Source organism: Nuphar pumila, chromosome 11 (assembly GCF_984573655.1).
Source record: "Nuphar pumila chromosome 11, dmNupPumi1.hap1.1, whole genome shotgun sequence".
NCBI lineage: Eukaryota > Viridiplantae > Streptophyta > Magnoliopsida > Nymphaeales > Nymphaeaceae > Nuphar > Nuphar pumila.
The window spans coordinates 3806470-3820225 of NC_143259.1; the positions used below are offsets into that span (position 1 = coordinate 3806470).

The 13756-nt window shown below is 38.7% G+C and overlaps 1 protein-coding gene across 1 annotated transcript; it reads right to left on the reverse strand.

Annotated features, from left to right (window-relative positions):
* Nucleotides 1-4244: 4244 nt before the first annotated feature.
* Nucleotides 4245-10615, reverse strand: LOC149821673 (F-box protein At5g51380-like). The gene is made up of 3 exons (XM_089980705.1): nt 9289-10615; nt 7912-8173; nt 4245-4435 (listed from the first exon to the last, which is right to left on the reverse strand). The coding sequence occupies exons 1-3, from the start codon at nt 10491-10493 to the stop codon at nt 4397-4399; spliced, it is 1506 nt and encodes a 501-aa protein (XP_089836831.1). The 5' UTR covers nt 10494-10615; the 3' UTR covers nt 4245-4396.
* Nucleotides 10616-13756: the final 3141 nt, after the last annotated feature.

The following is a 13756-nucleotide window of genomic DNA, read 5'->3' on the forward strand; positions in this document are numbered from 1 at the left end:
GAAATTTCTTCGGACATGCATGTCGAACTAGACTCACGTACCGTGTTTTTTTCTTTTTCCTTTTTGATATTTCTTTCATTTCATTTATTGTATATATTATTGTTAGGTTTTGTATTTTCATTTGACTGTATTTCATATTTGTATCTCTAACCATTATATATTTGCATTTCCGACCTATTTTTTTGTATGCATCATTCATATTTGGTCTCCACTTCTGAAAGATCATTTCACTTGACTTTGAGATGATTACAATGATCAGCTGGTTCCCACTGCCGGAGCTTAAAAAAAAAATACTTAGAAATAAAATAAAATAAACTCCTTAGAATCCAATATTGGTGGACATTTAACATTTTTTTTTAAAAGGCAAGCTGGGGTTGGGCAGACCCTTACCAGTTACACTACAATACCATTGGGTTTTGAACCTGCAACGTCCCAACACAAGGTGACGTCTACTAGTTGCTCTTACCAGACAAGCGGAGCCCCCGTTGGTGGACATTTAACATTTGGGCTGATTCCGGTGCTCTTTTTCAGATCTTACAATGAGGTTTGTGGTGGTCGCGAAGGGCTTGGGTCATTCCAGTCTTATTTTGTAATTTTCTCTTATGTACCCTTTAGGGTGGTGTTCCCTTTTGGTACAGGTAACCACTTCCTTTTGAAGTTGGGTGTGAAATTGGGGATTAGGGTTTTGAGAGTTCTGTATCTCGTCATTGTATTTCTTCATAAATTGCTAGTGGGTGCTTTCGCTCTTTCTTCGTCCATGGACGTAAGCCCAAGTGCCCAACCATGTAAATCTCATGTATTCTCTCTCTTTTCTTCGTCTCGTGGTTGATTTCATTCATTGTGATTTTGCATAACACAATTTACTTTGGAATATGTACAAACTTACTGTACGTTTCAGTATACACTAGATCTATTGCATATTTTCATTGCATTAATCAGCAGCCTAGCCCAGGTGCATCATTAGATGGCTTTACCAGCTTGTTGAGTAGCTACGGGCTGACCAAGACCCAGCATGGGCTTTCAACAGGTCAGACATAAGCTCAGCTAGGCCCGGTTCATGGTCCAGAGTTCCAGCCTGCTCAACCTTGGTTTTACAATTACGTAGAGCACGGTGCCATCCATGTTGAAACCTGTTAAAATGAATACAAGTTTGTCAAATCTGCATTTTGTGTGGCAGTATAATCGATCAAGTAAAAGAAAAGGTTGGAAGAAAGAGGGATCGATCACAAATCTGGCAGAAAACATGAACGTGAATCCAGAAAAATGATGGTAAGATTATTTCAAATTTGAACTGGATACTCATTTGGAATTCTTAGGTCAGTCGGATTGAAGGCAAAGGAGTTGTGTAAAGAGTGATTTGTTCATTTATCGATCATGCAGAAAAGGTGTTTACGATGAATTAGCAGTGCTTGAAGGTCTCACGTTGCCCTATTCATAAGGAAAGAAGGTGAATACTTGTCACGCCATCTAAAATGTGTAAAATTGAATGGATAGTAGGGATGGCACTGGACCAGGAGGAAAGGGAGCCCTGCCCAGCCTCGCTCTGTTTGGACCGGAGATGAAGGACATGAAACAGAGATGAAGGGGGGAATGAAGGTTAAAATCAAAACCAATGCGAGGATGGAGGCGGGGATGGACTTATGCTTTCCCCAACTCCGCCCCGTCCTGATCCCCGCCTTGCCCCGCCCCACCCCATTCTCAATCCTTCTAAAGATGGCAATGGATCGAGGGAAAACAGGGCCCCACTGCGGTTCACCTCATTTGGAGTGGGAATGGAGGACATGAAACGGGGATGGAGGTTAAAATCCAAACCCGTGCGGGTATGGAGGTTCGGATTTTGAGACAGGGCGGGGGTGGAGACCTTGTCCCCTGCCCCAGCCCCGATCATCTCGGCCGGCCCCCTGTGAGGGCAGGTTGAAGGACCCAATTGGTCAAAGGGGGGATGTCTATGTTGCTTGGCATACTTACTATTGCTAGTTGGTCCAGTAATGGGTAATATTTTTTCTTATGAGAGTTTTTTATATGAGAAGTTTTTCAAAAAAAAAAGTTTTTTGTTTGTTTGTGTAGCATAAAAAAATGTGAAAAAATAAGAGAAAGGAGGTGGGTGGTGGTGGTGGTGGGTGGTGGAGAGATGGATAGTGGTGGTGATGGTGAGATGGTGGATGGTGAGATGGGTTAAGGAGTAGAGAAATGTTTCTTATAAAAAAAGTGTACTTTTTAGAAAAATTCTCTCAACAAAAAAGTCTCTAAAAATCCGTACGGATTTTTCATTTATCACTTTTCTTATATCTTTTTTGCTTCCAAACATGCCCTTAAGCAACCAAATATTATGGGCATGGACTGCAATTAGTTAAGGTTTAGGGCACGTTTGGAAGAGAGAAAAACTCTCATAGGAAAAGAAAGTTTGTCTATGAGAGTTTTTGATGAGTTTTTCAAAAGAAAGTTTTTCGCTTGTTTGTGTAGCATGAGAAAACAGAGTTGAAAATATGAAAAAATGAGAGAAAAGAGGAGGGTAGTGGTGATAGTGAGATGGTAGGGGGTGGTGGTGAGATGGCTGGTGGGGAGTGTAAAAATAAATTTTCTCTTGGTAGAAAACATTCTTCCACCCGATGGAGAAATGTTTTTTATCAAAAAGTGTACTTTTTAGAAAAACTCTATCAGCAAAAAAGTCTCGTTTGAAAGGGCCAAAAAATCCATATAGATTTTATTTATTTATTTTGCATAACTTTTCTTACGTCTTTCCCGCTTCCAATGGTGCCCTTAATCTCTCAATTGATAAGATTAAATATGAAAATTCATGATTACGGTAAAACATGTAAGACTAGCTAGGATCACAATGTAGTAAAACATGAAAGGTTTCTATTCAAGCCAATCCAGATTTGGGCCATGGTGGTGTGATACAAATTTGACAAAACCCTGTCACCTGTGCAGGTCGTCAACATAGTTTTTCATGGAAAAATGAAAAGAGTTTGGTTGGGTCCATAATCCATATAAATGCCAGGTGTTTTATAATTTATTTACAATGCCTATCTGCACATCCAGCATGTTGGGATTGGATCAAATCCACAGACAAGGAAACCATATCCATTTTTGGGTTGTATCCATATCCGAGAACTTGGGCGGGATCAAGGTCTGACTTCCAAAGCACTTAGGTTACTTGGCTATCCCTGCCCCCTCACCCCGTTTGGACCAGGGACGGAGGACATGAAATGAGAAGGAAAGTTAAAATCAAAACCTGTGCGGAGATGAACTTAAGCTTTTCCCCCCACCCCAGCCCGCTAGTAAAATAACTAAAATAACTTTAATAAATTTATAGAATTCATCTCTTATATATTCCTATTTTCTAACCCAAAGGCTAAAACAACCCTCTCATTTTGCCAGCAGGGTCGACCCTTTGCCGGTTCAACCACCTTTAGGGATGGCAGTAAACAGGAGAGAAATGGGGCCCTGCCCCACTTCGCCCCCATTTGAACCGACCATGGAAAACATAAAACAGGGATAAAGGTTAAAATCAAAACCCATGTGGGGATGAAAGTGGTGATGGAGGGCAGAATTTTGAGACCGGGTAGGGGGTGGAGACCTTGTCTGCCGCACCTGCCCCAGTGCACTGCCATCCCAACTACATATGATCAATGTCACAGCGAAAGACAAACACAGGATACACCTTTTTTTTGTGTAATTTTATATCTAGTATACAAGGAATGAGATGAAACCAAAGCCTGATGTATGGGGGGAATAGACTAGCCTGCAAAGTAATTGGGACAGACAGGCGTTCACAAACCATTTTCATAAGGCCCAAGCTAGCCCGGCTCAAGTAAGAATCATCTATTTTCACATTTATTTTGGTAGTCAAGCAGGGATGTTAACAGCACGCACACTGAAAATACCTGCAGCAAACTTTGTGCATAAATTTTGTTTTAACAGAAAAATGTTCATGCTAAAAATTACTCTCAAGGACAAATTTTTTTCCTGAAAAGCAATTAAATGTCATCTGTAATTTCATGAAATGCTTATAAATAATTCAAAGAAAATTTACATTTCGATCTAGGATTAACTGGGTCAAATTTGATAGGCGGGGATGGTAAAAGCCACACTGTCATAGTCAAATGGTCTGCGGTTTAAATTTCGCAGGAATATTGAAATTCAGCCATCATTCAATTAACATGTACCATTCTTTCTAATGTTAACTTTGCAAAGATATACCACACGATAAGTCAAAACCTGCGTGTCAAAAGACCAGGCACGACAAAAATGAGTGAATTTTATTGAACTGTTTGCATTTCTGCAAATGATTCAGCATCAGCAGAACATAGATACATTTATTAATGGATGGGAGATTCAAGAATATGCTGGACAAGCTTATCCAACAAAAAGCAGATACAGAACGAGCAAACAATCAGAAAGACAAGGATTGCCTAAATCTGGGTGAAGGGACCTGCAGGAAAATATTCAAGATATTACGCATATGACTAGCCACAAATTTTTTTTGGTAATCCATTAGTTACATGATCAACACACAATTTCTTTAAAAAAATTAAATGCCATAATATGCACACAAAGTCAATAAGCATTCTTGATCTGACAAAAACTATCCTAACACCTGAAATATAGGAATTTTATCAAGAAAATAGAATCCATTATGCTAAATTGACACAAGGTTCAACATAATAATCAAATATTCCTTCATCTCCTCCACATACAAAAAAGTTAAAAAAGTACACAGAACAACACCATGAATCATTCTAATACATCTAAAGAAACAATCAAACATAAAATTGCACTACAAACACTACTTTTTCACTTCATGACTGGTATTTCTCATGCATATCCGTAATCACTTAAGGGAAGCAAAAAGAGACCAATTGAAGCACAAAGGAGAAAGAACAAGGTAAATTGACCTCTCAATGATGATATGCAGACGTTGAGAAAGAAAGTTCAAGCTCAATAATGACCTAAGAACATTTGTAGCAGGTTTTCTTCAATATTTCATGACCTAGTAAGCCTAATCAAATATGGAGTTCTGTAACAAAAAAGGAGACATACTTTCAACGGTCCAAGACATCCACAAAAAGAGTTCTGGTCAATATCAAATACTTCAATTTTTCTAGTACCAATGAACACAATCCCGACCTGAAATTATTCTCATTAACAGACGTGTTAAAATCTCTCTCTCTCTCTCAGTGTTATTAATACATGACCATTAGTGAGAGGGTATCATACATGGTCCTCGTGTTTAACAAAGCTGAAGTCATCCAGTTTGCAAATTGCTGTTTATTTTCACAACTATGCTTGACCCCTGCTTTGCTAAGAGTGATGGCAGCTGTGCATGGTAATCTTTCACTGAGCGCCATGTGTTTAATTTACAACCAACACAGAGAGAGAGAGGTCACTAGCACATGGCCGTTAGTGAAGAAGCAATTTGTTTTCTTTGTTCAGAAGGTGAGTATCCTAGACAAGCAGAAAATAGGACTTAAGACAGGATTATGCAGTGAACCTTTGATTTAGTTATATGAATCCTACTTATTTCATGTTTAGACACTGTATTCACTGATTGATCATAATAATTCTTAATCTCTTCCCTTCTGTTGGTTTCATGCCTCAAATTACTAATAGAATCAATCGATGAACTTACATGACCAACAATGTCATAAATTTGCTGAACTTTGACAAGTCCAACTGATAAAGTTAAAGAATGCGGAGATGTATAAGAAAACCTAGGAGCATCCAAGTTTACCACTTGCTAATGGCAAATTAAAATTCATGTAGTTACGATGGAGAATAAAACAACATGCAAAGCAAACCCAACCAACCTTCAAATTAAGTAGGGGAGAATCATGGTCAATAAAGCCAACTGGTTGACCTAGTAAGTCGCTCAAGTGAACCGAGCTGCCCCCTGCCAAATCAATTCAGCTGGTTGACCCAAATCCACATATACCTTCACTATTTCTATTTTTAGGACTTGAACTACAAAGTGACACCATGTATAGGAATTAAGAAGACATAAATCAGTTTTATTTATTTTATTTGCACATGAATCCATTCTCATGTTAACCCTTATTGAGGTTAAACATCTAGCTTTTCTAATTGCTATTGTTTACTATATTTGGAATACCATGGTTGTGCTTTGTTTTGATTGACCACTTAAGGCTATTGTAATAATTTTGCATGGTACAAACTACCTTTTCAAAAGTTAAAAAATAGTAGAAAGGGATTGATTCTTGATTTGATCATTGTGTTTACACTTTACACTACATATCTTGATTAGTTTTAATTTTTATTAATTTCACAAGGTCATGTCCTCATCTCATGATAGTTGATTTGTGGACTTGGACAATTTATGCATAGTAGTCCATAGTCGATGTACAACATCAGCCAACATTCTATAACTTGTATATTTTATGCCTAAATACTAGTTACATCACTGAATGTCATTTATTTGTTACTTAAATGTTAACATGTTGACGTTATAGACATTTGTACCATTGTGCTCAAGTATAACTTTATTCTTTTTTATACATAAAATTAAAAAATTTTCTTTTTCCAGAAACAAAGAGATAATAAACTGGTAAACTCACTAGGTTGACCCGGTTAAGTTTGAAGTTGGGACCAAACAATATGAGTCACATGTCACTAGTAAACTAGAGTAAGAATCAATGGATTTCGAGTCTTATCCCGTGCTAGTGGATGGAAAAGCAAAGCACCAAAAAATTTTCATTGTGAGACCAGAATATGGTGTCTCATTTCACAACAAAGGATCACAATACCAGCCCTGCACAATTTTGCAGCTGCTGTAGAGCATGATACAAGCACAAAAATTCATGCAACAGCCCGACATTGGAAAATCTATAAGATTCACTTCTCTTAAGGTAAATTTTAACCTGGCATAATCCTATAAAAAAAAAGGAAAGCCTGGTACAGTATGAATGATTGCATTAATAAATATTTTCCATACACAATGGCTGGCAGTTGTTTAGGTAAGGCAATCAGCACTTCTAGCGAGAATAGTACTATTCATAATACAATGTGAAAGTTACTTGCTTTATTGAACTTTTATGTTGCAATCACCCACTTGATTTCATGGCTTTCCAACACATAAAGAATGATGTATGGGAAGAAACATAACATAACATGTGTAAGGACTATCAATACCAGAACTTCCTACAAGCTCAATATTTCTACCTGTTCAGATGGAGCTGCACATAACTGGGTCAAACATTTTCATTACGAATGTATTATTTACACTAGAAATTTTTAAGAACCTAACAATTTTTAGTCAATGATGCATAGAGTTTTGGCTTTTTAAGAGGAGAAAAAGCAACATAGTAGTTCCTCAATTAAATGAAAGCAAATAGATCAGACAAACTAGACCCAGATATAAGTGCTAGATGAAACTGCATGCAAGTGACAATGTGCCAGGATAAGATACACTAAATCTGCTACAACAGACGTAATGGCTGAAACTATGAATACAAAAGTAAACAATTAACGGTCTTATACGTATGCCAAAAGCCTAAATATAACAGTTTGTTGCAGCAGTTCAATGTGGTAGCTGCTAAATAACCTTTGGTTACTCAGACATCTATCCCAGTTTTCTGATGACCAGGATGCAAATTGGCAGAAGAGGGAAGGGAGTTGTTACATATTCAGTGAAAGTGGAATTTGAAATAGACAGATATAGAAGTGCTGCAGCACAAAGAAGATTTTGATGCAAAATGGATGAAACTGTGCTAGTATGGTACAAATGATCATCCTCTCCCTTCACTAGGATTTTAGAAAGATACTAAGCACCTTCTTCTATCAACCATGTTGCTGAAAAATGAATGGTTAATATGCGACTGTGTCATCAATGCAAGAGACAAGCAGATACATGCCATTTGGAAATCAGCAGATTCAGGATTTAGAAATCTATACCCTCTTAAAAAACTTTCCACCTTTGGCTCCCATTCCTGTCCCTGCAAGGCTAGCTGCAAGAACAGATTTAGTGTCTGGTCGCCATTTCAACTCTTTGAGGACTGAAAAGACACTGGCCAATGCAGGTGTAACTTCACTATCCTTTACATTGTTACATGAAATAACTCTCAGCCTTTGAAGCTCATTCCAAGAAAGAACCACAGACTCCAGGCCTTCCGTTGTCAATAAAGAGCAGCCTTCCAATGACAGTAACTTCACTCGCCTGTGGAGCAAGACAAAATGGTTAAGCCCTTATAAAGTCTATGATGACAGACAGCCACGGTTGCTCTGAGCTACTAATATAGTATAGCAAAACTGAAATAAAGGGGGAAAGATTATAAAATTTGAGTTTTAATTATTACAGCTGTTGTCCATGGTCACTAAATTCTAAGGTACAAGAGTACATATAAAAAACGAATTAGGACACAGGGGTGATTGCTGATGTAGATTTTTTACAGCAGATGGACATTTTGAAGGTCCAATGACCTAACTGAGACCGAATCACATTTTGGCCAATTCCAAAGAAACCTTGTAGCAGGCATGGGCTAAGTAATCAATCCAAGTGAGTGAGCCAACTAGCTCAGATCAATTTCAGTTGCAAGTAGTAAGTGGTTATCAACACAAATGGGCACCAATCAAACGACTCAGCACATGTCGTCCCTTTCGTTAACATACTTTCTCAGCTTGAAAGATAATCAGAGTCCATGGCATTAACATATGAAGTTGTGATGTCCAGGAGAGTTGTGAGGCATGCATTTGATTTTCCTAATCTAATAAAGCAAGATTCTTTTTGAAGGAAAAATCTAATAAAGCAAGATGTACGAACATTTCTCAATAAAGAAAATGAAATGACTCAGGTGTTCCACAGCTGAAAGATAAAAAATATCCACATTTCACTAAAGTTGATGAAGTAAACCAACTCCTACAAAGCCAAAAAACAGAGAAAAGATCAGAAGTAAATTCGGTAAGTCATCCAAAGCTGCGGAAGCATTGTACAGTTGCTTTTAGTAATCCTCTAGTTTCAGATGCATTTCCAATTATAGCTCAAACTCACTAGCATGAGGTTAAAAATGCTGTCAATATCTAGAGAAAGCTAATAAACAAACGAACTGCAGGCTATCCAAATGCACAATTAGCCATCGCGTTGCGAGTTCTTCAGGTGGCAGAGGCACATTTAATATATCATAATCATTTATAGAAAAAACAGCAAGTCACCAACAATCAAAGTAACCAGGAGTTAACGTGATATTACTCTTACCAACCAAAGCACATCTATCAAGTATCAAACTCCAGCAACATATAAGAGTGAAATGACGAATTGTTACAACCGTCATATACCTGCAACCGCTAGCAATGCTAAAGATCTCATTGTCCAAACCCCAACAATCCAGAAACTCAAGCTCTTTCACGGTTCCGCACACAGTAAACAAGGCGCCGAAGCCCTGCTTGTCGCGCACATTGCACCGCTGGATTTGCAACCTCTCCAGCGTCGGGCACGACCCCAAGTAATCGGCGGGACCTGGATCCGAGTCGATCCTCCTACAACCCTGCAGCCTCAAGGTCTTCAAGTTCCCGCAGAACTTCAGCCCGGCGACCCACCCCGCATCCATCCGGTGATCACACAACGTGAGCTCCTCCAACATGAAGCAACACTGCCCAATCGCGCTGATCCCATCGTAGCTCCCCTCGCACCCGCTCAGCTCCAATTTCACCAACCTCTTGCATCCATGAGCCAATATCGTCAGACCAACGTCCGAAACCACTGATTCGTACAACCCCTCCGAGCACCCCACCACCTTCAACACCTGCAGATTCCTGCAATTCGAGATAGACCTCAACGACCAGTCCGTGCACCGGTGCAGCTCCAAATCCTGCAGCATCAGGCACTCCGCCACGATCCTCGACAACCCGGTATCAGGGGGCGGCCCCTCATCGGTCGAAAACGCCCTGCCCTCATCGTCGATCGGGCCGGAGACGTCGACCAACCTGAGTTTCCGGAGGTTGGGGCACCCTCCGGCGAGTACCCTCAATCCCAGATCCAGCGACTCCGACGACAATCGCCTATCCTCGCCGAGAAGCCGGCCGGAGAGATCGAAATCCAACGAATTGAGGGGGGTGGTGACCATGTTGTGGGTGAGCATCAACCCCCAATTGCAGGTGGGTGTCCTCTTGATGCAAGCATTGATCAGGTCCACGTCTGTGAGGTTGGGGAACCTGGAAACGAGCCTACCGTGTTCTAGAAAGTTCCAATCATGAAGCTTCAAGGCGTGGAAGAGGGTGCCATGGATCCTGCACCACCTCTTGCACACCAGGGAGTATGAAAGATGTGGCAGTGTGAGCTTTGAGAGGATTACTGCCAGGAGTTGGTCAGAGAGGAGGAGGGTGAGGTCGGTTCCTTGCTCTCCCTCTAGCTGCATCTTAAGGAACACATGGCGGTTTAGGGTTTTGGGGTTGTGGGTGAGGAAGAGTGTGGGGACCCAGCTGCAGGTTCGGGGCTTCCGAGGGGGGTGGGTGGGTTTTGTTGGGGGTTTGAGAGAAGGCATTGGGGTTGGGGGAAAACAGGGAGCATCATCTGCTCTGCAATTTGGGGCTTCCCCTTTGCCTTTCTTGTTGGCTTTGTGACAAAACCAATTTCTCTATGTATCCTCCCCCTACCCCTATATATGTGGAAAAGGGTGAAAAATAATTTGCATTTGGCAACGGCATGGCATCACCAAAAAGAAAATGATGGATTTTTTTATTATTATTCATCTTCTTTTACTGCATCAATTATCAAAAAAAAAAATTTTATTATCACCACCAACCACCAACGGGGCTCTGCTTGTTTTGGTTTAGTAGGAGCTGTTAGTGTTACTTCTCAAAAAAAAAAAAAGGAGCTGTTAGTGTTGTATAATAATAACTAGCGGAGTCTCCCTGACTCCAGCTCGCTTTTATAAAAAAAAAAATAATTATCACCATCTCTTTTTAGGTGAACAAAAGTTAAAATGACTTGTACGACCTCCAAGTATTTCAAATATGATACATGCATCCCTATCCCCAAATTGTTTTTATTTTTTCTTTTTCTTTTTCTTTTTTAAATGTTTGTGGAATTGGATTTTGATTGGTAACTTGGAAAAACAAAAGAATGATGGATGCTGTCTTCATTCTATTGTATGGTTTCCTGATTAGATATCAACATTCACTGCCATGAGCAGATCATGAGTCCAAACTTAGGTATTGAGGCAACTTAACAGCAAAAGCACTCTCCAATAATTCGATTTATTGCATCGAAGGATACTTTAGTAATTTTCATGGAGCAAAACTTTCGAAGTTGCCCTGTGAAATAATTTTCTGAGCTTTTTAATAATATGGAATGATACATACACGATCAAGTGGAGCAACACATCAAGGTCAGAAACTGCAATGAATTCATGAAGTTGGTGAGGCTTCATTTCATGCCGACGAGAACGATAGCAGATCAGGTGATCCATCAAGTGATTTGACAACCAATATTGTCAGTATCAGTGCGAATCTGCCGGAATCGGAAGAAAATCGATAAGGTACTAACCTGAATCGAATATTTTTTAATAAATGTAAAAAGTTACTTAAAATTAAAATTAATATTATTTTAATAGTTTTAACACGTATATGTTCTGTTTGATATAATATTTTTTAAATTATTTTTTAACCGATCCAGAACAATTCACTTGGGAATCGGTATCGGCTGATTCATTCACCTGAATTGTTGGCCAAACGATTGATCGCCAATACGGCTTTGACAACATTATCCAAACTATTGATTTCATATGGATGCCTTCATGCAAAAGTTGCAAAAAGCGGCCCATACCTTGATTGTGACAAATGCAATCAGTTTCCATGAGTTATTTTTTCTCCAATGGTGCCAATCTAGTTGTATTATGTAGCCTCACACCGTTCATAAAAAGAAAATGAAAACGATGGTATTTTTATGGATAATTTGATGTATTTCTCTAAAAACCCACAACTAAATTAAAACCCACAATTTACAATATTCTCATATCCAAAATCGCAAATAGCCTGCATTGCAATATTTCTTTTATCCTTTGGATGCATGAAATTGATGAAATGTTTGCAAGATATAGCGCTTCCCTCCTCGGGTGTCGCATACACCCACTTAAAATGAGATCTGCACGTTTTTTTTACACCACAACATAGCTGTGGATTAGCGACGACCACATTCCGTCGCTATTCCATCGCTAACAGGCTTAGCGACGACTAGGCGACGATATGCTTACGTCGCGAATTTTTCGACACTAACTGGCGACAGAATAAATTCGTCGTCAGGTCTGTCGCTAATTGCAACGGAATAACGAGCGATATATTCCGTCGCCAATCCGCCGATACTAAGCGGCGACCACGGCTTGGGGACGGATTTAAGTCCGTCGCTAAGTCATCGCTAGATTTATATGCATAGTGACGGATGGTTCCGTCGCTAATCCATCGCAAACACGAAAAAAAAATTATTTGAAAATTAAATACCGAGAACGATACAATTTATATTTCCTGTAAATAAAAAACAAATCACACAAAAAATTTCATATAAAAGGAATCTACAACAATTAATCGCTTCACCTTAAAATTAACAAGTTCAATTAACTACAATTCAATAATTACATTTAAGAAACAAAAAAAAATAGAACTTCAACACAGTTCTCTAATCATCGCCAAGATTTTGTGCGTCTTCTTCTTCATTGCCTTTATCTGTCCCTTCAGCTTCGCTATGTTGATTATCGCTAGCAGCATACACAAGAAAAGAAAAGTTAGTATTGATAAACAAAATATAATGAAATAAATTACACACTATATGTGATTCTATCATGTGCTCATATGTGTTCTAAGGCAATAAAAAAACTTTATATGTGATTCTATCATGCTCATATGTGTGCTAAGACAGTAAAAAAATTGAATATGTGATTATAACATGCTCACATGTGTTCTAAGGCAGACAAAAAAACTCTATATGTGATTCTATCATGCTCATATGTGCTCTAAGGCAGGCAAAGCAAAAACTTTATATGTGAATATATCATGAATGATATATGTTCTAAGGCAGTAAAAAAATTCTATATGTGATTTTGGCATGCTCATATGTGTTCTTAGGCAGTCAAAAAACTGAATATGTGATTATAAATGTTCATATGTGTTCTCAGGCAGTCAAAAAACTGAATATGTGATTATAGCATGCTCATATGTGTTCTAAGGCAGTCAAAAAAACTTTATATATGATTCTATCATGCTCATATGTGATCTAAGGCAGGCAAAAAACTTTATATGTGATTATAGCATGCTCATATGTGCTCTAAGGCAGACAAAAAACTCTATATGTGATTCTATCATGCTCATATGTGCTCTAAGGCAGTCAAAAAAACTTTATATGTGATTCTATCATGCTCATATGTGCTCTAAGGCAGGCAAAGCAAAAACTTTATATGTGAATATATCATGAATGATATATGTTCTAAGGCAGTAAAAAAATTCTATATGTGATTTTGGCATGCTCATATGTGTTCTTAGGCAGTCAAAAAACTGAATATGTGATTATAAATGTTCATATGTGTTCTCAGGCAGTCAAAAAACTGAATATGTGATTATAGCATGCTCATATGTGTTCTAAGGCAGTCAAAAAAACTTTATATATGATTCTATCATGCTCATATGTGCTCTAAGGCAAACAAAAAACTTTATATGTGATTATAGCATGCTCATATGTGCTCTAAGGCAGGCAAAAAACTCTATATGTGATTCTATCATGCTCATATGTGCTCTAAGGCAGGCAAAAAGTTATATA